We start from the raw sequence: 24,164 nt of genomic DNA on the forward strand, positions 1-24,164 counted from the left end.
ATTTCGATATGTTTCATTTTACCTTTTATATAAATATACTCATGTGCACGTAACACAAATAAATTAAGCACTACATAAAAGTATCATCCAAATTAAATATACCACCCTCCTCTCCCAAACCCTCTGCGATAAGCGAAATTATATGTCATATATCTTTTTATTTATTTTCCATATAAATATACCCATAAAAGTTAAATATGTAACGCTAAAAAACGTAAAAATGGAAATTATTTTAAATTTTTTCAATGGTGAAAAAATCATTGAGATAAAACCTTTCTCGCAAAAAAAAAATAGTTCAAAATAAATTTTTTTTCTTTTTCCTGAAATTCATTCGAATTTCTTACAACATTGTTCCTTCAGTTTTTCCACCAAAAGAAATTCCCAATTTTGCGGGTCCTGTATTTGCAAAACGAGAATAAGAATAAAATTCTCCCTTCATGTCGCATCATACACAATTCTGTACGTTTTGATGTACATTTAAATTCAAAAGGAAATTCCATCTCATCCACTTGAGTTTAATGTGCCCAAAAAGGTGCCCCATGTGAAGGTAACTGTTGTGATATTTTAATTGAAGCGAAGGTCGTGCACTTAAGCATATATCATATGCCAGCTTCTTGCTAAAAATCAAATGCAAATTATTGAAAAGGGCAGTTATGTCATCACATTTGTAAAAGACCGCTGCTCCTACATGTATATATATATATGTATATATTTCCTATTTCATCAAGCTTTTTTTTTTCTTTTTCTTCCCAACAATTTATTTATGTACATATATGTACATATCCGCAATGAGTTTATTTAAATGAACATTTTATTATAACTGAAGTTAAAAAAAAAAAAAAATTTCGTGCACATTTTTCCGAGGCAGGTCCAAATATTAACCATGCAAGTAGTAATTTTGTGGATTATTTTTTTTGAAAGTTTCTCGTAGCATAAATTATATGACTACATATATCCAAAAAATTTATCCCTTTTGTGATTAGCTATGCACCCATATTATAATACATATTTGAATAAATAATCCATCTCCTTTGCCAATTCATGACTGCTAACTGAAAATTATGCGAACAAGGACATTTTAAAAAATGTAATATTTGCATTAAAAAGTGGAAAACAGAAAAGGGGAAAAAAAATTGAAGAAAACCTAGGAGAACAATTGGAGAGGTAGCAGGCTCAAGTTTTACATATCTCCATCCTTCCCCCAAACCCCATGTTATAGTAGCATAATGCGTTTGAATTTCCCAAACCCTTGGTAAGAAGAACCAAAATCAAGGAAGGTAAAACAAACGAAGAATTAAAAAAATAAAACAAAAACCCACTTAACGCAAAAATATTCCGTGCCCATATTTGAGCATTGCTTTATTAAGTGCAAGAAATATCCCATTTTCCCAACCTCCAAGCATCGTAAAAATGTTTTTTAACAACAACAATAGTAACAACAATAATGAAGATAAAAATAATTTATTCGGAAAAAGTAACACATTGAGTAACAATGGGACTAATGCAAATACGACGAATATGTGGAACATGCCAAACTCCAATTTAGGGAACAACAATTTGTTTGGAAATGCTTTAGTTAGTCAAAATGTTTTAACACAAAGTAACACTAATAATAATAATATGAACAACATGAACAACATGAATAACATGAGCAGCATGAGCAACATGAACAGCGGAGGGCTCTTTAACAGCAATCTGAATAATCAGACAGATGCACTAGGCAATAACAACTTCTTTGGAAGTAATGCCCTGAATCGTCAGGGAGGTGTAAATAAGAACAATAGCATTTTTGGAAACACTCTCAACACAAACGATAATCTGAATAAAGGAAATTCCATTTTCTCAAACAGCGTCAATGATTTAAATAAAAATAATAACCTCTTTGGTAATGCTACTTCCAACCCTAGTATGAATTCCTCTACAAATACTTTTAATCAAAATTTATTTAGTGCAGCGAAGAAAGATGTTTATCCAGGTTTCACAAGGAGTTTAGTAGGAAATACAACAAATAATAGCTCAAGTATGTTCAAGCAAAGTACTTTAGGTAGTTCTATTGCATTAGGAAGCCAGCTAAATGATGATAGAAGCACAGAAGGTGGTGGTCTATTTTCAAAAGAGCAGTTAGAAGCGGCCAAACAAATTTTCGCAAATTCGTCAAATGCCAATTCATTAGGTGGGTTCAGTAATAATAAACTAGGCAATAATAATAATAATAACAAATTAACATTTAATGGAGGATTTTCATCCAGTTCTAGTGCATTTGCAAAAAATAATATAAATCCATTTCAGAGTATGTCCCTGAAGGCCACCACTCAAAATGAAAAGTCATCCACCACATCTCTTTTAAATAATAATAACACGTCTAAGTCATTCTTTACAAGTGCTAATATTAGCAATAACAATGAAGGGAAGCTGAATCCTTTTGGTTTATCATCCATGAACACACTTGGATCAGCTAATAAAATAAACACATTCGATGATTTTAACAAAAGTATTAAATCATTTAACCAAAATGAAAACAGCTTATTTAACACAAAAAGTAATGTAAATAGTGTAAATAGTGCAAATAGCGGAACTTGTGCAGATAGTAACGCCACCCCTCCCCTTCTTAACAGTTTCAATAATTCCTTCAGTTCTTTTGCCAAAACAAGTACAAGTGATATTTTCAAATCAGCTAATAACACAACTACTTCCTCTTTTTTGTCACCTTTCAATAAAACGACAAATAATGAAAACCCATTAACATCAAACTTTTTTAAATCTTCCAATGATACCAAGTCAAATGAGAATTCCTTTTTATTTAGCAACATTAAGAGTTCTAATAATTTACCCAAAACAAATTCCTTTTCGAATAACACCTTTTCTATTTTTGCAAACAACAACCAGAGTGGTAAATGTAGCACTACAGATAATGAAAATAAAAATATTTCTCAAAACAACGAATTAGAAAGTAAATCTACGGATGAGTCAAATATAAAAAATACTCCTTTGGAAGAGATTAAAGAGGAGAAGCAATACAATCAGTCGAAAAATCTAACTCAAAAGGAAGCTCCCCAGACAGATCCATCAATCAAAATTGATGATGATAAACCAACGAAAACGGAAAAAGACAAAGTGCAAGAAGTAACATCGAAAGAGAAAATACAACAGGAAGTAGATGATTTGAATGAGTCAAAAAAAGAGATAGAATCCATACAGAAAAATAAAACCATTTCGAGCGAAAAACAAAATGTACAAGATGAAGAAAAAAAAAAATTACAAAATGAACAAACAAATCAAACAGATACTGAAAAGAGAGATGAAAAAACAGACAAAACAAAAGATAATACCACTGAACCCCTTAAAGCTAACTCACTTTTCAGTTCATCTTTCTTTAAAACTAATACAACAAACAAAAGTGACATAAGGGAAAATGCAACAAAAATTACTAATTTGGAAGAAAATGATCAGAATAAAGGGAACACCTTTAATTTTGTATTCCCCGCTCCTGAGAAAAAGGAACCAGGGGAAGAGGACAGTACTAACCAAAAAGAAAAAATGGGACAAAAGGATAAAGAAAATGAAAAGGGTGAAAAAGATGAAGCAAATGAAAAGCCCGAAGCAAATGAAAAGAATGAAGCAAATGAAAAGGATGAAGCGAATGAAAAGGATGAAGCGAATGAAAAGGATGAAGCGAATGAAAAGGATGAAGCGAATGAAAAGGCCAAGATGGACAAAAAAGAAGAACTCAAAAATGAGCAGCAGTCGGCTTTACTCAGTTCCAAGGAATGCACATCCAGTGACCAGCAAACAGACGTAATAAACATAATTGGTAAAGATAAACCTACCGAAAGTGATAAAAAACGTGAGCATAAAGATGAAAAGAAACAATCAGAAAGTGAAGAAAAGAAGGGGAATGAATCCACGAGCACACAGAAGCATTCTATTTTCAATTTTGACATTTCATCTAGCTTATTATCACACGAATCTAAGGAATCCCATGACAAAATATACGAAGAAAACAAATCAGATCTTAAGAAAGCCCCAAGTACTGATGACGTTGGGCTCTGTTTATCTGAGAAAACGGATGAAAAAAAAAAATTCTGGAATTTTTCTTTTACGAAGAAAAAGGAACCCAAGGATCAGACGGACGCGAATAAACTTGGGGAGAAGGGAAAATTAAGTGACATCACCAAATTGAATAATTCCTCCAAACCAAAGGACCTCTTTGACAGTAATAATCAACTAAACAATTTTAACCTAGGACAGAACAGTCTCTTTGGTAACTTAAATAAAAAAGATGAAGTAAAAAATGAAGATCTTCAAACAGGAAAGAACGTCAGTTTTCCAGGTTCTTCCATTTTTGGAAAATCATTTCCACCAGATTGTAACAAAAGTAATTTATTCTCAGAAGGAACAGAAATGAAGAAGAATAATAATTCATTTTTTTCATCAAATGCGAGTTCATCTATTTTTGGAACCCCCTTCAATAATACAAAAAATGAAGCAGAAAATAAATCACATATTTTTACGGATAAAGAGGACGAAGATGTAACAAATGTAGGCAATATGATAAATTTCATTTCACTTGAAAGTCGAAAAAAAAATGTTTATATAAATAATAATCTACAAAGTGATGAAAAAAAAACTGAAAAACCAAACATTTTGCAAAACAATAATGTAAATGATGTAAACGAAAAAAAAGTGGTAGAGAATCAACAACAATCTACGTTTAATTTCCAACTAAAAGAAACCAAAGGAACGCTTCGAAATAATGAAAATACGAAAGAAATGAATTTTGAAGATTTCCCATTTTTATCTGAACAGAATGCTAAAATACAAATGCAAAAGTTACAAATGGAACAGCAAAAACAGTTAGAAAAAGATAGAAAAAATGTTGAAAAAAATATAAAACAAAGTGAGTCGTATTTTAAAAAGGACCTGGATAAGGAAATGATTATTGATGTTATCAATAACCTTTCCTCTTTTGTTAAAAATAAAATTAATTTCATGAATTATTGTTCTAATGAAATATTAGATATATATAACAAAGTTGCACATTATGAAAAAATGTATTCCCTAATATTAGAAGATCAGATAAAAATTGAAAAAAAACAAGAATCTTTAGAAAAAAGACTAAGACTTATACAAAGTGAACAATGTGATATGTTATCCCTTCTCAACGAATTAGATAATGAAAATTCTCTAGGATTTTTAAAAATTCTGAATGAAAAAAATATAAATAAGGACGATATTATAAATAATAAAAATCTTTATTTAGACATTGAAAATTTTGAAAAGCTTGTTGACAAAATGTGTAGTTTAGAGGAATTAATGAATTCTTTACATAACATGGGAAAGGGAGATTTAGCAAATGACATTATTAATAAATGTTATGTGAATGATTTGAATTGTGAATCCATTGAAAAGCAGTTAAATAATTCGTCTAGTGAGTTGAAAAATATGAAATAACACACAAAAGGAAGGGCAAAAAAAAATACAAGGCGAGGAATACTTTTACAAGCCGGATTTTTTTTTTTTTTTATATACACCCATTTATGTATACCATTAGCTCATCAAGTCGTCATGTTTAAGTATATATATATATATTTACCTAATCGTTCATGCCTATTTGTCCTTATCTTTCTGCTAATAGCCAAACTTTTTTTATCAAGACAGAATGAAACTCAACATTTAATCCCATTACTTTGTTATTCCAATATTGATGAAACCCCACCCCCAAAAAAAAAAAAAAAAAAAAAAAAAAAAAGCCCTCAAAATGTATCACACATAAAATAGATATTAGTGTAACTATAACCAATTATTGTAAACTAAAACACAAGGCATAATGTGCTAATGTTTAATCAACAATTCGAATAATACCATAACATGTGATAACATTTTACTATCGTATCAAAAATAGTAACACATTTTTTTGTACTGTTCTACAGTTTTCTTATTTCTAGTTTGGTCCTCTACAAAAAAAAAAATATGTATATTCTTCCTTCCCCCATCACCACAATATACATTCACGTTATTTGACTCATGTCTTATCTTACTTCATTCTTCCCATATCTTGGTCATAAACGAATGTTAACAATTTTTCAAAACTGCCTTTTATTTATTTCTTTTAAGAGATCACTGAGTGATAATATATTAGGAGTACCTTGGATTGGTATTATTTAAGTTTCATATCTTTTCTACACACATATCGTGACAAGTGCATTGAAATTTTACAAGAAAAAAAAAAAATACGGATGTGCGAATTAGGCTCAACGTGAAAGACAAAAAATATTCGCAATCAAAAGATTTTTGCAATTAAAAATACTTGACAAAAAATGAACCAATTGTATTACTGAAACATTTCACCTTTGTGTTTTTTTTTTTTTTTTTTTTTTTTTTTTTTTTCATGTGTATTCGTAAACTTAAAAAAGTTGCAGACAAATTAAAGAGCAACTGGGCCGAATTTTTGTAACATTTACACAGATGAAATTTTTGTTAAACATTCTGTGAATGGATGTTACGCAAAATATATTATTCCTTTTTATTTATTTATTAACTTCAAAAAATGGACAAAAACCTTTTTGCAATTTTGTGCAATTTTATATTTTTTTATGCAGTGCATTTTATTTTTTTTTTTTTTCCCCACACTTATTTAGTAATATGGTAAACATAGGCAATTAATTCTTGCAATTTTTTTGTTCACCTCCTCTCAACTTTTTTTTCCCCATCTTTTATTCGGTCAGTAACGTGCTTGATACTTTATGAAGAACTTTTATTTTATTTATTTATTATTTTTTATTTTATTTATTTATTTATTTATTTTATTTTTTAACCAACATGCTAAGTATTTTTAAAGGTAACATTTTAAGGAACCAACCTGAGGTTGTAAATTACACACGCCAACTTCTTCATTTTTGTGTTTATTTTCCCACTATTTTCCATTTTCCTTCGCCCATTTTGCTTTCTTCCACCACCTTTCTCGATTTTTTGTGTGCATACAGAATTGACACAGAGAACGTTTCAAAAATAACTTAAAAAACACGAGTTAACAAAATGAAAGATGTTGAAAAAAACATGAATCATATAAAGGAGTTTATACAGACATTTTATTTTGCTAAAAATGTTGAGATAGTTATTGATGAATCTTCTCTAAAAAGTGTAAATAAAACACCCAAGGAAAATGCAGCAAGTATAATTAATTTATATACCTGTTACTCTGTGTGGCTCTGCATGAATGAAATATACCCATCATGGTTTGACATATCAATTCACCCAGCTCAGTTTGATTCGGAATTGGTGAGTATTTATTAGTTCGAGTATGCACATGAATGAGAAAAAAAAACAAAACCAGAAAGAACAAAACAAAAATTGTAATTTCCATTTTCCTCTTGTGTACGCAATAATGGACATAATAATTAAGAAAAATATAAAATAAAAAAATGGAATTGTCTTCATTTAAGGGGACACACACTTAAACACAATTGTACAAAAATAAAGAATTATTCTGATATATCTTTTTTTCATTACATTTTTACTTCTTTTTAATGTCTTCTAATTCCATTTAATACCTTTTCCCTTTCTCTCTCTCTCTCTCTCTCTCTCACTCTCTCACACACACACTTCTTGGAAGGATGCTTATGAATGTTTGCTAAAATATTTGAATGAATACCACGAAAGCAAGTTTGAAAGGATTATCAAAAAGATTATAGAAAATTTAAATGACATGACAGTGAATGAGGTAAAAGTACATGAACAGATAACTGATAATGTTGTTTTGTATTCAATATTATATATACTTATGCAATACTCACGTTTGTGTCTATCCTTCTGTTCTCACTCCTACACACATGATTTAAGCGCGCACTTTTTATACATTAAGAGGAATAAAAACAAAAGGATTCAAATATAACAGGTCTAAACCAATATGCTTAACACATTAATAATTTTTTTTTTTCTTTTCTTTTTTCTTAAAGTTCATCGATATATACAGCCTAGTAATACTGGCTGCCCTAGTCTCGGATGACAAACAAAAGCACATAAATAATATTTTGACTCTTAGCCATGAAACACAAAAATATATACATAGTATTGTGGAAACTCTGGATAAAGAGGTATATCTTTTTTTCTTTTTTTTTTTTCAAGCCTTTCTCTTCCATTTTTTTCCTTTTATTTAATTTCGTAATTTCATAAGCACAAAATAGTCACACATATATATACATACATTTCTGTAATACGTGTATTTTACAGGAAAATGCAAATAAGGAAAATAAGTTATCATCACAGGACAACACTGCTAAAGGTAAATCCTCAAAAGGACGACATTATAACCATTTTATAACCATTCTTTAAGAAACGAATACATACATAGTTAATTCAACCCCGCTAGTACATTTTAATGCAAAAATGTCACGTCCTATTAATCTGTAATTTATTTCAAAAGAACTAATAATAACATGGAATGTGCACGCTTGTATGTATGTGTATATGTATACATCTAATGCACCGTGTAACCATATCTACACATTCAATGGCATAGACATATATCCATAAATTTCTTCCCTCACACACACCCTTTAATGTAATTCCCTGGGAACAAAATATCCTACTATTCATTATCCTACAGAAACTGAAGTAATATAATAATTAAAATTTACTTTATTTATAAAAAATCAACTATACTGCATATCAAAGCTCCGAAGATGCATACTAAACTGTTCATCACATATATATATATATATATATATATACATTCCAATTTGTGGACATGCATAGCACACACTTAGAAAGGTCTCATTTTGATGTTCCTTTTTCACTCCTGTAGAACATGACGGAATTCATGAAAAATGAAATAAAACAGCTTAAGGAAAAAATGAAATATCTAGAGATGGAAAATGAAAATTTAACTAATTCATTAACGGAGAAAAATAAAGAAATCGAAGAGAACAAAGAAAAGATAGAGAATTTGCAAAAACAAATTAATACAGCTTTCGAAAAATCGAAAAACCAGTACATGACTCAAATAGAGGAACAAGAAAGAAAAATTAATGATTTACAAAACAGCTTAGAAAAACAAATTAAAGACAAAAATCTCATAGAAAATGATTTAAAAGGAAAAATCAAAGAGTTAGAGGATGAGCAAAATATTTTGAAACAAGAAAATTCAAATATAGAAAATCTGCAAAATAAAATAAATAAATATAAAGAAAAACTGGACGCATTAATGACTGTTCAAAACATCAATAAAGAATTAGAAGATAAGCTTAGAGTAATTTTTTTTTTTTTTTTTTTTCTTTTTATTAATACATAAAATTGTACACTAAAGATACTCATAATGTATTAATTATATAATTTATATGTTACATACCATCTACAGAATAATACACAAAAAATGGTGGATATGGAAAATGAAGCTGAAAAATTAAAGTTCGAAGCAAATAACCTAATAATATACAAGGATAAATGCGCAGGTTTGATCTTTTTTTTTTTCCTTCCTTTTTTATTTATTTTTTATGATATTTATTCAATTTATGCAAATCTTCTAAATGCATGTCGTTGAATCTATCAACATTGCTCATTTCAGATTTGGACGCCAATTTGGTGAATGCGAAGAAGGAGAATGAAAAATTGAACCAAGATATAGACGAGAAAAATAAAACCATACAAAAACTAAAGAACGACTTGTAATTTAAGAAAAAAAAAAAAAAAATGAATAAAAATGAATAAACATAAAAAGGATGTTTATATTCTTCACATAAATTATTTACTCATTTTTCTTTTTCAGAGAAGCAAAAAATCAGTCTTATGATCAGTTGAAGAAAGAGCAAAACTTTGATAAAATCAACATGTAAAACAATCAGATGCATCTCTCTATATATGTTTATTTATATAAATATACGTAAACATGTGCATGTATGCATTAATGAATGATTTCAGGGGTCTATTTCAACGCATAATATTTTTCGAATTGCTTATTTGTTCATGGTTTTATTTTAACTTTTTCATCTTAGTGGGCTGAGCAACGTAGACCAAACGGAGGAATTGATAAGACTTAAAAAGGAAAATGAAAATTTAAAGAAACAAATAGTTCCAGACACAAGTCAAGAAATGAATAGAATGAAGGAGGTAAATTTTTATCAATCTTTCATTAGACTCGTAGTCAATGTATGTATGCACAAATGGACACATGTCTAAGTATAAACACATTTGAATGATAAACAACTTCTTAACTTTTTAATATTTAGCTTGAAAATGAAATTGATGATTTAAAGAGAATAAATAAAAAGCTAGAAGATAAAATATCCGAAACTATGGATAAACAATACACAAAAAACGACCCACTTTTGTTGGAAAAATATGAGGTGATCGATGAATAATGAGGTTCTACATTTCGTTCAAAGTATACTTATTTTTTTATTATTTATTATTATTAATATTTTTATTTATTTTTATTTTGTTTTTTAGAAAACATTAAAAGAAATGGAGGAAAAGCAGAAGGAAATAGATGAAAAAGAGAAGCAAGCATACGAAAAGCAGAAGCAAGTAGAGGAAAAAGAGAAGCAAGTAGAGGAAAAAGAGAAGCAAGTAGAGGAAAAAGAGAAGGAAATAGATGAAAAAGAGAAGCAAGCATACGAAAAGCAGAAGCAAGTAGAGGAAAAGCAGAAGCAAGTAGAGGAAAAGCAGAAGCAAGTAGAGGAAAAGCAGAAGCAAGTAGAGGAAAAGCAGAAGCAAGTAGAGGAAAAAGAGAAGCAAGTAGAGGAAAAAGAGAAGCAAGTAGAGGAAAAAGAGAAGCAAGTAGAGGAAAAAGAGAAGCAAGTAGAGGAAAAGCAGAAGGAAATAGATGAAAAACAGAAAGAAATAGATGAAAATAGACAAGAAATTAAAGAATTTACTGAGGTTACCATTTTACCCATTTTTTCTTTTTGATGAATACATCTATACATACAGTGCCTCGAGCATATATGCACGCATTTACGTATTCTTCAAATATTTAATATACAATAATAATACTAAATTTTATTTTTTTTTTTAATTTTGAAGACGAACCAAAAAATAAAGAATGAAATTCCTAATATACAAGGAAGCTCAGATTTAGTTATAAATGTAATTCTATTTTAATAATTTTTCCTTTCTCATCTACTTCCTATTAAGAGGAAATAACTATCAAAAAAAAAGCAAAAAAAAAAAAGAAAAATTATAATATCGTATTTTTTACTTTTCACATAGGAGAAAATCATAAAGTTAGAAGCTGAGCTACTAATGGAGAAGAAAAACTGCGCAATTGTAGAAGAGTCCACAAAAAATAAATTAAGCAAGGAATTTAATTCGGTACAAAGGAAAAAAGAAAGAAAGAGAAAAAAAAGAGTAATCGAATTATTAATAGAAAATAAATCATAACACATTATTTTTATTTAAAATTAATGTGTTACTTCCTGTTACATACATTCATGTACGATCATACACTGTGTTCTACATAATTTTACCCCAAATCAGGCATTACAAATATTTAAAGAGCAGCTGCAAATTAGGGAAAAGGAAACTGAATATTACAAGGACGCACTGTATTGCAAAAGAGAACTAATTAAAGTGTATTTATGTGTTCATATGTGTGCATATATACACATATATATGTATTGCATGTGTATTTATTTGTCTAATAAATCTTAAATTGTTTTCTTTTTGGACCTTTCAGGAAAACACAAATAGATATTTCCAAAGACGAACAGAAATTATTAAGCGAAATTATTCACAGTTTAGGTCTCAAATATAAACAGTTGCAAACTTATAATTTGTCCTTAAGAAATGAGATTACGGGAATAAAATTAAGGTGATGAATATATTTTGGTTTTCTTAACGAAATGTGCCTGTAAAGATTGTGCATATTTTTGTCTCTCCTTGTATGTTTATATTTATGTCTATGAATTTTTTTTTTTTTTAATTATCATATGGACTCATTTTTCCTTTTATGCAGAGCCCAAACGTGCACAGATCTAGAGAAGAAATAAAAAAGAAACTCTTTTTTTAAGTAAAATATCACATTTTCTGTTCCCCCTTATTTTTAAAAAAAAATTTTTAATTATGAAATGATTCAACAAAAACAATAAAATTCTTGATAAAACAGAACCCCCTCAGGTTCAGACATTTATTCTTATTTACAATTTTTGCAATTCCAACTTGATTCTGCAACATTAGTACATAAATATTTAACAAATCACAAAATATGCAATACAAAGTTTTATTGTTCATGTAAAAAAAAAAAAAAAAAAAAAAAAATTGATCCTTTTGTTTAGTTCTTTCTCCACGTACACCCCTCTTAAAACTTCTTTTTCGTATGGTTGTATTTTTTTACAATAGCAATTTTTTTTTATTAATTTTTTTAAGTGTTACATATACATTTTTCTATCATTTTCGTGCCCCCCCCTCCCAATTTTTAAAACACTTTAATTTTTTTTATATTACGTAAAGAAAAATACACATATGTGTATATGTGTACATGCAGAACAATTATACGTGGTGTATCATTCTTAATGAACAGGGGCGCAAATGTTACCATTTTTCTCTCAAAACTTTGCTGAATTTATCATAATTCTTAACACCATATTCTGTAATAGTGCTATAAGCATTATTTTTTTCCCTATTTTGTGGGAGTAAGAAAATTATAGGAACGTAAAGAAATTATATTTCATCGAGAAAAATTTCGCATATTTTTAAAAGAAAAAAAAAGAAAAAAAAAAAAAAAAAGAAATGCATTAGGTCATATTAAACAAGCTCATCGTTAAACTGCGTGTTTTTGGAACAGCTAGTAAAACTTTAAATAATTCACAGTGCAAAAAGTGCACACACATGTATATTTATAATGAGCACTTTATTCAGTTTATAGTAATTCGGCTAATGTTCAATTGTGTGCAGACAGTGTCTTAGTCATTAGCAGTATTAAATTTTTATTCTTCCTCTTCTTTTTCATTCTTGCATTTTTTACTTGGTTCATGGAAAAACCGATTTAAGGATAAAAAAAAAGGACGACAACACAGTTACACAAGCTCAGCGCAAAAATTTACCTAAAATGTAGAAATAATTTAAAAAGTAGGCATTACATATGCACACGTGTTCCCAATCCTTTTCATAGTTATTCACCCATATAAATTAAGCGTTGAAAATGTAATTTAAGAGTGCATGTGTATATATGTACATGTGTAAAACTTTATATCTTATAATATATACAGACTGGAGTGCAAAGCCAGTATTCAATCACCAGTGACTGAGCTTCAATAATTTCTTTTTTTTTTCAAATTTCATTTTTGTGGAATAAGAGTAAAATGTGTCAACTCGAAAATTGTTACACTGTTTAAATATTTCTTTTTAAAATACTTTTACCGTGGAATTTATAAATTAATACTGACTTATATATTTTTTTTAAGTTCAATTTTACTTATACTTTACACAGATTGGCAGAAAAATAAAAAAGCACATTTTAATATTTTTTCATTCATCATTGCTACACACAAGAAAAAAAACATAAAATAAATTCAATACACAAAACTGAAGCGTGTCATCAATCGTAGATATATATACGTATAGGGGTAAAAAAAAAAAAAAAAAAAAGCTCCACAATAAAATGAAATATTTGTAACCTATAATTCCTTAAAAAATTATTATCAGCGAAATTAAAAACAAGTATTACTCTTTACACTTTTTCTTTTTTATTTTGAAAAGTAGAAATCCTTTTTATGTGTTATGTTATTTATTTGTATGTGAAAAAAAAAAAAAAAACTATTGACAGTTCTTAACCTTTACAAATTCAGGTATATTGTTGTGAACTGCAGGGAATACTGTATATAACATTAATAGAACAAAATGTAAAATACACACACTATTGCATTTCTGCTAAAAAAGAAAAAAAATTTTAACTCAATGATTTCTTAAAAGATAAAAACTTTGCGATTTTCGTTTTATTTTTTAACAAATTATTTGTAAGCGTATATAGGGGCCCCATTTTTGAATATTAATAAAAAAAAAAAAATTAACCCATAAAACATTTATGTACATACACATAAGCACACATGTTGTTAACACCCTAAAAGTTGTTTACACAATGTTGGTGAATTGGACATAAGGAAAAGGTTTGTTAAAAGTATATATATATATACGGAAATTTTACTTTTTGTTTTTACGTGAAATTTAAAGTTAAAAATATATGAACGACAAGAACAGAATTTTTATGAACATTTAATCATATCTGACCGATTTGTCTGAATATTAATAAAAAAGGGGAAAAGAACTTGGTCCAGCGCACCACTTAGCTTTATATTGTGCCAGAATTTTTTTTTTTTTTTTTTTTTTCCTTGCATATGCAAATAAAAAGTAAAACAAAATAAAAATAAGTTTACACAAAACTGGTATAAAGGAAAAGTAAACATTTTTCATACATTTCCAATATATATATATGTTGGTAGAAAACATGTAAAAAAAAAAAAAAAAAAAAAAAAAGGAACATACGAACAAACGAAATATATTTAATAAAATTAACCATATACCATATCACATGTAACAAAAAAAAAGAAAAATGGAACTTTGAAACAGTTTGTGCTTGTATACAGATTTTTTTTTTCCTCCCCCCTAAAAAAAAATCTTGCTGTTTTAAAAACTGTATATATACACATGCATATGTAAATATGTAAATAATAAGTGTATAACACCTGAGAGTTTCCTTTTTTTTTTTTTTTTTTACCAAATAAATGTAAATATCTGCTCGCTCATCGTTTTAAGAAATTGTATAATGAACAATTTTTTTTGCGAATAATTAATCATTAAGTTTTATATGAATTAAAAAAAAAAATGTTAAAAAGTATAAAAATTAAAATAGAGCATAAATAAGTGTAAAACAAGTATTTACATACACAATAATTAACTCCTTTATTCCCTTGTATTTTTGTTTTATTTACCTATTATATATATATATATATATATATATATATATATATATAATCCTTTTGATATTCAGTATTTATTACGTTTTAAATTTTTTTTTTTTTTGTTTTATAACTATATAAAAATGAGAGAAGTAATAAGTATTCATGTAGGACAAGCCGGTATTCAAGTTGGAAATGCTTGCTGGTAACCAAAAAAAAAAAAAAGGAAATTCACTGTATACACATTTTACATTTCTCATTTTATCTATTCTGCTTATGTATATTACTAACACGGTTGTATGTTTTTTTTAATGTCACATTATGCCCTTCATTAATAATAGAAGAACTACCGTGCGAAACTTTTTTTTAACTTTCATTCCGGTTTTTATTTTTTATGCACATAAATACACACATGCATGTAATTTTTTCTGCATACATATTCACTCGTATGCTTATTTTACACACAATATTTTAGCAGTGTAAGATATACATTTTTTGTGTAATGTCTGATTTAGTCTTCATCCTATTTTGCATACCGTTATATATTTTTTGTATACCGTTGGCATACATACACACAATCGTACACTTACATATTTTTGGCCTACGTGTAATCACCTTTTTAGGGAATTGTTTTGTTTAGAGCATGGAATACAGCCAGATGGCCAAATGCCCTCTGACAAAGCTGCCAGAGCAAACGATGATGCTTTTAATACATTTTTTTCAGAAACTGGGGCAGGAAAACATGTAAGAAACAAAAAATAGAACAGTTGTAGATTAATTTTTTTTTTAATAATTAATTTTAAAGAATATTCTACTTTCCAATTTAACGTGAACTTTCCTGGAGTCGGAATTTCTTTTTTTTTCTTAAAAATTGTTCACATAATACCTGTCTTGCATATGAACAATGTTCATGTTAATTTTAGACAGATGAGTGATTTCCCATTGTGATTTTTTTTTTTTATTTTTTTTTTTTTTTTGGATATACATCTCTTTAGAATGGCTAATATATAGTATGTGTTCCTGAATGGAATATGTATATACATTTATGTACAAATGTATATGAACGCATATCAATAAATGTGGCATTCCTCTCCTTCTCCATAGGTACCACGTTGTGTCTTCGTTGATTTAGAGCCAACCGTTGTAGATGAAGTTAGAACAGGAACATATCGTCAGTTGTTTCACCCTGAGCAATTAATATCAGGAAAGGAAGATGCTGCAAACAATTTTGCAAGGGGTCACTATACCATAGGTAAAGAAGTCATAGATGTATGCCTAGACAGAATTAGAAAACTAGCTGATAATTGTACAGGCTTACAAGGATTTTTAATGTTTAGTGCTGTTGGTGGTGGTACGGGAAGTGGTTTTGGATGTTTAATGTTAGAAAGATTGTCAGTTGATTATGGAAAAAAATCAAAGCTGAATTTTTGTTGTTGGCCATCACCACAAGTATCAACAGCTGTCGTGGAACCATATAACTCAGTTCTATCAACCCATTCGTTATTGGAACACACTGATGTAGCTATTATGTTAGACAATGAAGCTATATATGATATATGTAAAAAAAATTTGGATATTGAAAGACCAACATATACAAATTTAAATAGATTAATAGCACAGGTGATTTCTTCCCTAACGGCATCCCTACGTTTTGATGGTGCATTAAATGTTGATGTAACAGAATTTCAAACAAATTTAGTTCCATACCCACGTATTCATTTTATGCTGTCGTCTTATGCCCCTGTTGTTAGTGCTGAAAAAGCTTATCATGAACAATTATCAGTGTCAGAAATTACGAATTCAGCATTTGAACCAGCAAATATGATGGCAAAATGTGATCCTCGCCATGGAAAGTATATGGCTTGCTGCTTAATGTACAGAGGAGACGTTGTCCCTAAGGATGTTAACGCAGCTGTTGCTACGATAAAAACGAAAAGAACAATTCAATTTGTTGATTGGTGTCCAACAGGATTCAAATGTGGAATTAATTATCAACCACCTACTGTTGTTCCAGGGGGAGATTTGGCAAAGGTTATGAGAGCCGTCTGTATGATAAGTAACTCCACTGCAATTGCTGAAGTCTTTTCAAGAATGGATCAGAAATTTGATTTAATGTATGCAAAGAGGGCTTTTGTTCATTGGTATGTAGGAGAAGGTATGGAAGAGGGTGAATTTAGTGAAGCCAGAGAAGACTTGGCTGCTTTGGAGAAAGACTATGAGGAAGTTGGCATTGAATCCAATGAGGGAGAAGGGGAAGACGAAGGGTATGAAGCAGACTATTAAAACTTTTCATATTATGAAGAGATGTTACAGAAGAATTAGTCGTGTAATGTAGAAGAACATCTTTCTTCTCATGAAATGCATGTATGTATATGTATATATACATGCGATAATGCACACGTTAAACAGTGTAAATGTGAGTGTAAAAATACAAAATAATACACAAAACTATAACAGCCTCCATATATCATGTGAAATTAGCATAAACAATGATATGTATCATAAATATTTCATTTTTACATATTTTCTTTTATCTTTTTACTTTTTTCTCTTTTCTCTTTTCTCTTTTCTCTTTTTTCTTTTCTCTTTTCTCTTTTCTCTTTTCTTTTTTCTTTTTTCTTTCTTTCTTTCTTTTTTTTTTTTTTTTTTTTGGTAATAAAAAAAAATTTTCAATTAAGAAAAAAAATTAGGTGTAAACGTGAAACAATTTTTAATCCATAAAAATGCACACACGCACATTTATAACGTTTTTATATACTGAAAGACTAATTCGTACATATATTCACATGTGTGTATATATGCCTATTTCCATTAACCTATTAACACTTTAGCACTTGTAAAAACCCTTCCTTTTGAGCCTATATATATATTTCTGTTGGAATGTGTAAAAGAAATAATTTTTTACTTTGTCAGAATTTATATATATATATACATGTAAGGAAATATATAAACATCGTAGTTGTAGGCCTATCGAAAATAAAAATTAACAAAATTTAAAAAAAAATTTAAATAGGATATTTCACCATATTTTTAAAACAAGAATGTATTGTGTAAAAAAAAAAAAAATATATTCTCTAGGTGAAAATAGTTGGAATCACATATTTATTTGTTATTATAGTCTTTCTTTCTTCTTTTTTAAAATATGCCTTCTTTTTTTTTTTTTTTTTTTTTTTTTTTTTCTTCCTCCATATATAAAATTGATAAGCAGTGTATCGAAATAAAATTGTGTAGTTACACATATGAGGGCGGATAAGTACATGTCTAACAAAATAACAATGATAAATACAAGGATAGCAATACTACTGAAATTTTTTCATTGTGATGTTGTTAAAAAGGATTAACATTATAGGAAAAAAAATTAGGTAGAATATGTTCATTTTAGCAAATAACAGAATTTGGTTCAACACTTTTAGCTTTTTCCTTATTTTATTTTATTTTATTTATTTTTTTTTTTTTTGTGTGTTTTTGTTTTTCAGCTAGCCATTCTATTCTGTTTCGGGAACCAGGTGCCAATATGTGTGTAATAGTGCAAATGAGCCATCTTAATTGATTGTATGTGAATTTTAGTTTCTTTGTTGTTTACAGCATTTTTCAATTTTGCCGCCTTTCTGTTTTCTAGTTTATTTTCTGTGTATTCCTTGTTAACGCTTGGCTACTGCTAGTGATACCACACACATCGTCTTTTCTTTCATTTAACTCAAAAAGGGAAACACCAAGCATAATGAGTATATTATTTTTTTTAACATACACGTTACTTCTTACTCTTTTTCCAAAAGGAATAAAATGTGAGTATGCATCCGACAATAGGGTATTTTTAAAGTACAAAGACTCATATTGCCTATATGCCAAAAATATTATAGAGAATAACAAATTTGAAGTAGCTTCTGATGAATGCGACAAGTTGGTTCACGGAAGTGAGGTAAAAGGGACATATAACTGAGTACGTATACACATTTCATTTATGATTTTCTGTGTTCTTTCCTTTTTTTTCTTTTTCTCTACGAATGCATGGTATTCACCTAAGGCCTACTGAAAACATGCAACAACTTCGGTGTCGCTCCAAATTACGCTTTAAAAAAAAAAAAAAAAACTTGCAAACTGCACCAACGAAAAGGGGCATCAAAACGTAGGAAATAAAATGCACCTATTTTTTATTTTATTTTATTTTTTTTTTTTTTGTTCACGAGAATGGTTAATACTGTATATATTTTCGATGGAAAGGAAAATTTCGTGTGTGTGTCTTCAAGTGTGTTTATACACATAAAAAAACAACTCAACGATGTAACGATGCGACACTACGTCACTACAACACTAAGACTATACAACCTTGCAACATTTCTATAACTCACGAATGCAACATTTCTCTCCTTTGAAGGGCAAAATCATCTGGATGTCCTCGAACAATGGAAGACTGAAAACTCAAAATGGACTATGCCTAAAAACATACAAAAACTTTTTAGTAGTTTCGACGTGCTCTCCTGAATTAAACGAAAAGTCAGAAATGTGGAAAGTAGACTCTGAAAAACGACTAAAAAATGAGAATAACAGTTGTGCTCAAATATCTGGGAATAACTTATTTTCCTTCACTTGCAATACTTTATCAACAAAGGAATTCTCAATTAATGTCTTTTCTCTGGATGAATTGAACTTCATGAAAGTAAAATATGCACACAAAAAGTTACAAAATGTGAATAAAGAAAGTTTAGAAAATTCTAACACTAAATCGGAGTTATTAATTCATAGCTATAATGAAGCAGAAAAAAAAATAAATGAATTTTTAAAAAAAGAGAAGGAAATGAAAAAGGAAAAAGAAAAAATCATAAACTTAATGAATAATATAAAATTACTTATAAACACATCTTCTTCATTAAAAAATTATGGAACAGGCGCTTTAATGAAAATATATGATAATATAGATATAAATAAAAAGGATAATTTATTGAGAGTGCCATTAGAAACGTTACAAGTTAATGAAGAAAAATTAAATGAACTAGGAATTGAAAATGGACAAATCAAAATCATTATTCAAAGCTTTCTCAACCCTCCAAATGACTGTAACTATACATTTGTTGTAAAGAATGTAGTAGGAAATTTTATTATTAAATTAGATAATAAAGAGATTATTTCCAATATAGACATGCCAAATGAAAAAAATTTAAAAAGTTCCCTAATTCACTTATCCCAGAATAAATTGGTACCTATATATATTGAAATATCATCCACAAACACACAAACAAACACACCTATGCCATCTTTCACTCTATTTTGGAGCAGCAAATACATACCTGAACAAGTTATAAAATCCCTATACTTGTACACCACTATATATGAAAAGGTTTGTTACACTACCTTTCAGAAAAAAATAAATTGCTCAATGACCTTTGGGAGTATAGCTAGCGAAAATGGGGAGTTTCAATATTTGTGTCCTTCCGAATGCTCTGAAAAAGACTCCCAAGATCGTAGCCAGAAAAATATCCCAACTGAAGAAATTCATTCGAATGACGATGTTTCATCTTCAATTGTAGAGGCATTCCCCTGTTATCAATTAAATGCAAGCATATGTGCCTCTGCAATGAAGGAACAGTTGCTTCCACAGGAAAGTGGAGGTGTAATAAAAGTAATGATAAAAAAAAGAAGAAACGAAAAAGGTATTTATGAAGAATGTGGTATGATTCTACCAACAAACATGGAAGACAACACATTTAAAGGAATTACAGATATAAAGTTGGTAGATATGGACGACTTTTTTCTGAACTATGATACGAACAGAAGTCTGTATGAAGGATACAAAGGAATTGTAACAGATGATAAACATTCCCTTTTGACAAAAACAGATTTATCTAAAAGATATATTTCAGATATTGATATCAACTGTAACTACAATTTACGAGAAAATTATGAATTCAGTTCAGGAGCATTTATTGTAAAACGAATCAAAAGTTCTGATTTAAAAAGAAAAGAACAAAGCATCGTTGTTGATGCATTTGCACTATTTGAAAAATACTCAAATAAAGACCAAAAAAATTCTATTAATATACCTGGATGGACTAGAAAAACTTGCAAAGATATTCAGCTCTACGTAAACTACAAACAACCCAATGACATAATGAACTACCCATCTTTGTTACTCTCCTGTGATGATACATTTGAACAAATTAATTTTGACAACAATGATGTTATTGTTGCACGATGTTTGCCTCAATGTCTTCATAATGAAGAAAAAGTTTTAGGTTCTTACATTTACGCTCCTCAATCGCCTGTGTGCAAATCTTCTATACATTCTGGTATTATAACAAATAAAGGAGGAGGGTTAATAGAAATAAGAAAATTGCAATACATTACCCAGTCTTTTACTAGTACACTTACAGTAACAAGAAATAGCGTTCAAGCAACTGTCAGTGATCATAAAAATAAAGATTCTTATTACATAACTAAACCGAATGGTTCTATTTGTAATTTTCCTAGAACGTCTTACAACATCAATGAATCTCTAAATTCCGATACGAATGAAGATGCTCTCTTCTCCTTTATTCAGTTAAAATCATATCTCAAGGATACAACCCCACCCGTGACTTTAGTTCATCAAAAACATGCCGCTTTGAAAAACCAACTATATAGCATGCACAATTTGTATAACACAGAAAATTACAGGAAAGCTTTTTTTTTGGGAAAAGAAGAAAACGAAGGGGAGCCTCACATCACTCCAACCAATGTCCATACAGACCTTTCACCGCGTGAACAGCAGATGCATGTTTCACTGAGTGCATATCATAATGGTGCCTTGCCAAGCTCCTATCAAAGGAATGATTCGATGAACAAAAATCAGAACCCAGAGCTTACGGACTCATTTAAAACATTTCAGCAAATGTACGACACAGAAAAGGAACATTTACAAAAATTAGCAAAAAAACAAGAGAGCATTTTCTCCAACTTAATTTTAAAAAATAAACAAATACACAATTTAAATGAAACATTATCATTTTTGAGGAATGAACAAAAACATTATGAATCCTTCATCAGAACAACCAAAGCATCAACGTTGTCTTCAATAAATCAGTTTGGGTTGATCACAAGTAAGAAAAAATTTATCATAGAAAAATTAGAAAAATCGCTAGCAAATGTTAAGCCCATTAAGGTAGATATGTTCGAAGAAAAATACAGTTCAACAAATGTTAACGACAACTATATTATTATTGATAGTAAAAATATGAATGGGTCATCTAAGTGGACTATCGAAAAATTCACGAAAGGAAATCTATTTGCATCTATCACAAATGACAATTTTATACAATCAAATGAAGAATTATATGCTTCTTATATGCTCTATAAACATACCAAATTGTATAAAGGTTTCATTTCATCTGATATTAACATACCTTATGATGGAAATGTAGGCATCATAATTAAATACAAAGATCATAATAATTATTCCAATTTTGTGATAAACAAAAATGAGTTCTATTTTGTTGAAATTATAGATGGGAAAAGAAGCAAAGAAGTTCAGAAAAGACAAATAAAAAATTTGTCTCATCAGCTGGGGGCATGGGTAAAGCTTTTTGTTGAATTTGGTTATAAAAATGTTAGAACCTATATAAACGGAAAATACGTAAGCGGATTTGAAACAAAGAATGATTCATACGGATTCGTAGGTTTTGGAATAAACAATTGCAAAGAAAAAATATTTTTTGATAAAGTTGTGATAGGCTCTCTAGATCAAGCCAAATATTACAAAAAAACTAAAAAATCAATCGGGATTTTAACTACTAATGGTGTAAATTATTTCCATCAAAAAGAACAAAAAAATCCTTTAAATAAAAATTCACTGGATGAAAAAAAAGAAAATATTTCTTCCCCAAATGAGTGTAAAATATACACAGAAATGTGTATGGATCCATTAGAAACTAACTGGATTATACCTCTAAATTCTTCTTGGAATATTCTCAAAAATTTCAATTTAAGCTCAATTTGGAAAAATAACAAAGCCGTAGAAGAAGCACAAAATATTCATAAATATGATGCTAATCCAATTGAAAAAGGTAACACCAACGAATGTTATCTTCATTCCATACAGAAAAGAAATGAAAACGGTGATTTGCTCATACCATCAGTTATACTTTTAAAGCATCAAAATTTATGCCCTAGCATGAAATCTTTTACATTTAAATCGTCCATTAGTTTAAAAACTTTGACAAAGTCTGGTATCATTTTCAACGTTTTATCATCTCAAGATTTCTTATCTTTGATATTGGATATTTCAGAGATCGGTGGAAAAATATATCTTCTCAAAATTACCAATGGAATTCCTTACCATCTAAATGCACCAACGTACATACCAATAACCCCCGATGTATGGTACAATTTAAAGATGTCTTACAACGGTACACATATCCACATAACCTTAAATGATGAACCGCTTGTCACTGCAAAACTCAATGAGTACAGTAGCAAATTGGGTAATGTTGGATTGATGGTCTTAAGTGGAGAATCGAAATTTAAGGACATTTCCTTTGTTCCCCAATCGACATTTGAAAATTTGAGAAAATGAGGAGACACTAGCATAGGATACAGAATATATATCTTATATATATATTCATCCCATACATTCTCATGGTCATGCTAATTCACAATTTTTTTGCATGTATAGGGGGGTAAAAGTGGAAAAATCCCTCCCCCCTTAGATTAACTATATGTATATATATGTTTTGTAGACAATTTGGCATTCCATAATATTAATCCGTTTAAAAAAAAAAAAAAAGTACATGTCAATTTTTTAACACGAAATAATGTTCAAAAATGAACATACATTTGTTTATTTGTTTTGTTCCATTTGTCAAACTTTGGATAATGTCAATTTTTTTTTTTTTTTTTTTTTTTTTTTCACCACATCGGTTTGTTATATGTTACATTCATTTTTTTGAGCAAAAAATAAAAAATAATGAAACCTAAAATAAAGGATGATATAGCATGAAAGAACTTACAGTTTATTCGTTTAAAAAATTGTTTATGTGTTTTGAAAATGTGTTAGCTAAATTTTTATAAACTTCACTTTTATAATGTGGTCTTTTTATTGGGGTATTTGTTCATCCCTAATAATAAAAAATATTAATATTAGGAGAGAATAAAGAAAAGTATTAATGTGTGGGGTACAGGCATAAGAGGCAAGAAAAAATTAGGTTACAAGTATAACCACTCTTTGAAATTTCCCAAAATAATACTCTTATGATAATCACATTTTTCCAAGTCATACTTGTGGAAAACTTAGGTATGTTTTTTTCA

The 24,164-nt window shown here is 28.8% G+C and overlaps 4 protein-coding genes across 4 annotated transcripts; all 4 read left to right on the forward strand.

The window, feature by feature from the left end:
- Window positions 1–1,410: 1,410 nt before the first annotated feature.
- On the forward strand, window positions 1,411–5,451 carry PGO_070140 (hypothetical protein, conserved; the record flags this gene model as incomplete). The annotated part of the gene is made up of 1 exon (XM_028686887.1): window positions 1,411–5,451. One exon carries the CDS (start codon window positions 1,411–1,413, stop codon window positions 5,449–5,451), a length of 4,041 nt encoding a protein of 1,346 aa, XP_028542688.1.
- A 1,584-nt stretch (window positions 5,452–7,035) lies between these two features.
- On the forward strand, window positions 7,036–11,984 carry PGO_070150 (hypothetical protein, conserved; the record flags this gene model as incomplete). The annotated part of the gene is made up of 14 exons (XM_028686888.1): window positions 7,036–7,278; window positions 7,613–7,720; window positions 7,956–8,093; window positions 8,804–9,247; window positions 9,356–9,449; window positions 9,769–9,826; window positions 9,990–10,104; window positions 10,224–10,340; window positions 10,801–10,875; window positions 11,020–11,082; window positions 11,206–11,307; window positions 11,473–11,540; window positions 11,672–11,806; window positions 11,951–11,984. The coding sequence occupies 14 exons, from the start codon at window positions 7,036–7,038 to the stop codon at window positions 11,982–11,984; spliced, it is 1,794 nt and encodes a 597-aa protein (XP_028542689.1).
- A 3,047-nt stretch (window positions 11,985–15,031) lies between these two features.
- On the forward strand, window positions 15,032–17,171 carry PGO_070160 (tubulin alpha chain; the record flags this gene model as incomplete). The annotated part of the gene is made up of 3 exons (XM_028686889.1): window positions 15,032–15,093; window positions 15,512–15,632; window positions 15,993–17,171. The coding sequence occupies 3 exons, from the start codon at window positions 15,032–15,034 to the stop codon at window positions 17,169–17,171; spliced, it is 1,362 nt and encodes a 453-aa protein (XP_028542690.1).
- Window positions 17,172–18,609: 1,438 nt separating this feature from the next.
- Window positions 18,610–23,433, forward strand: PGO_070170 (LCCL domain-containing protein; the record flags this gene model as incomplete). Its single annotated transcript, XM_028686890.1, has 2 exons — window positions 18,610–18,807; window positions 19,264–23,433. 2 exons carry the CDS (start codon window positions 18,610–18,612, stop codon window positions 23,431–23,433), a joined length of 4,368 nt encoding a protein of 1,455 aa, XP_028542691.1.
- Window positions 23,434–24,164: the final 731 nt, after the last annotated feature.

Source organism: Plasmodium gonderi (genome assembly GCF_002157705.1).
Source record: "Plasmodium gonderi DNA, contig: Chr07, whole genome shotgun sequence".
Classification (NCBI taxonomy): Eukaryota; Apicomplexa; class Aconoidasida; order Haemosporida; family Plasmodiidae; genus Plasmodium; species Plasmodium gonderi.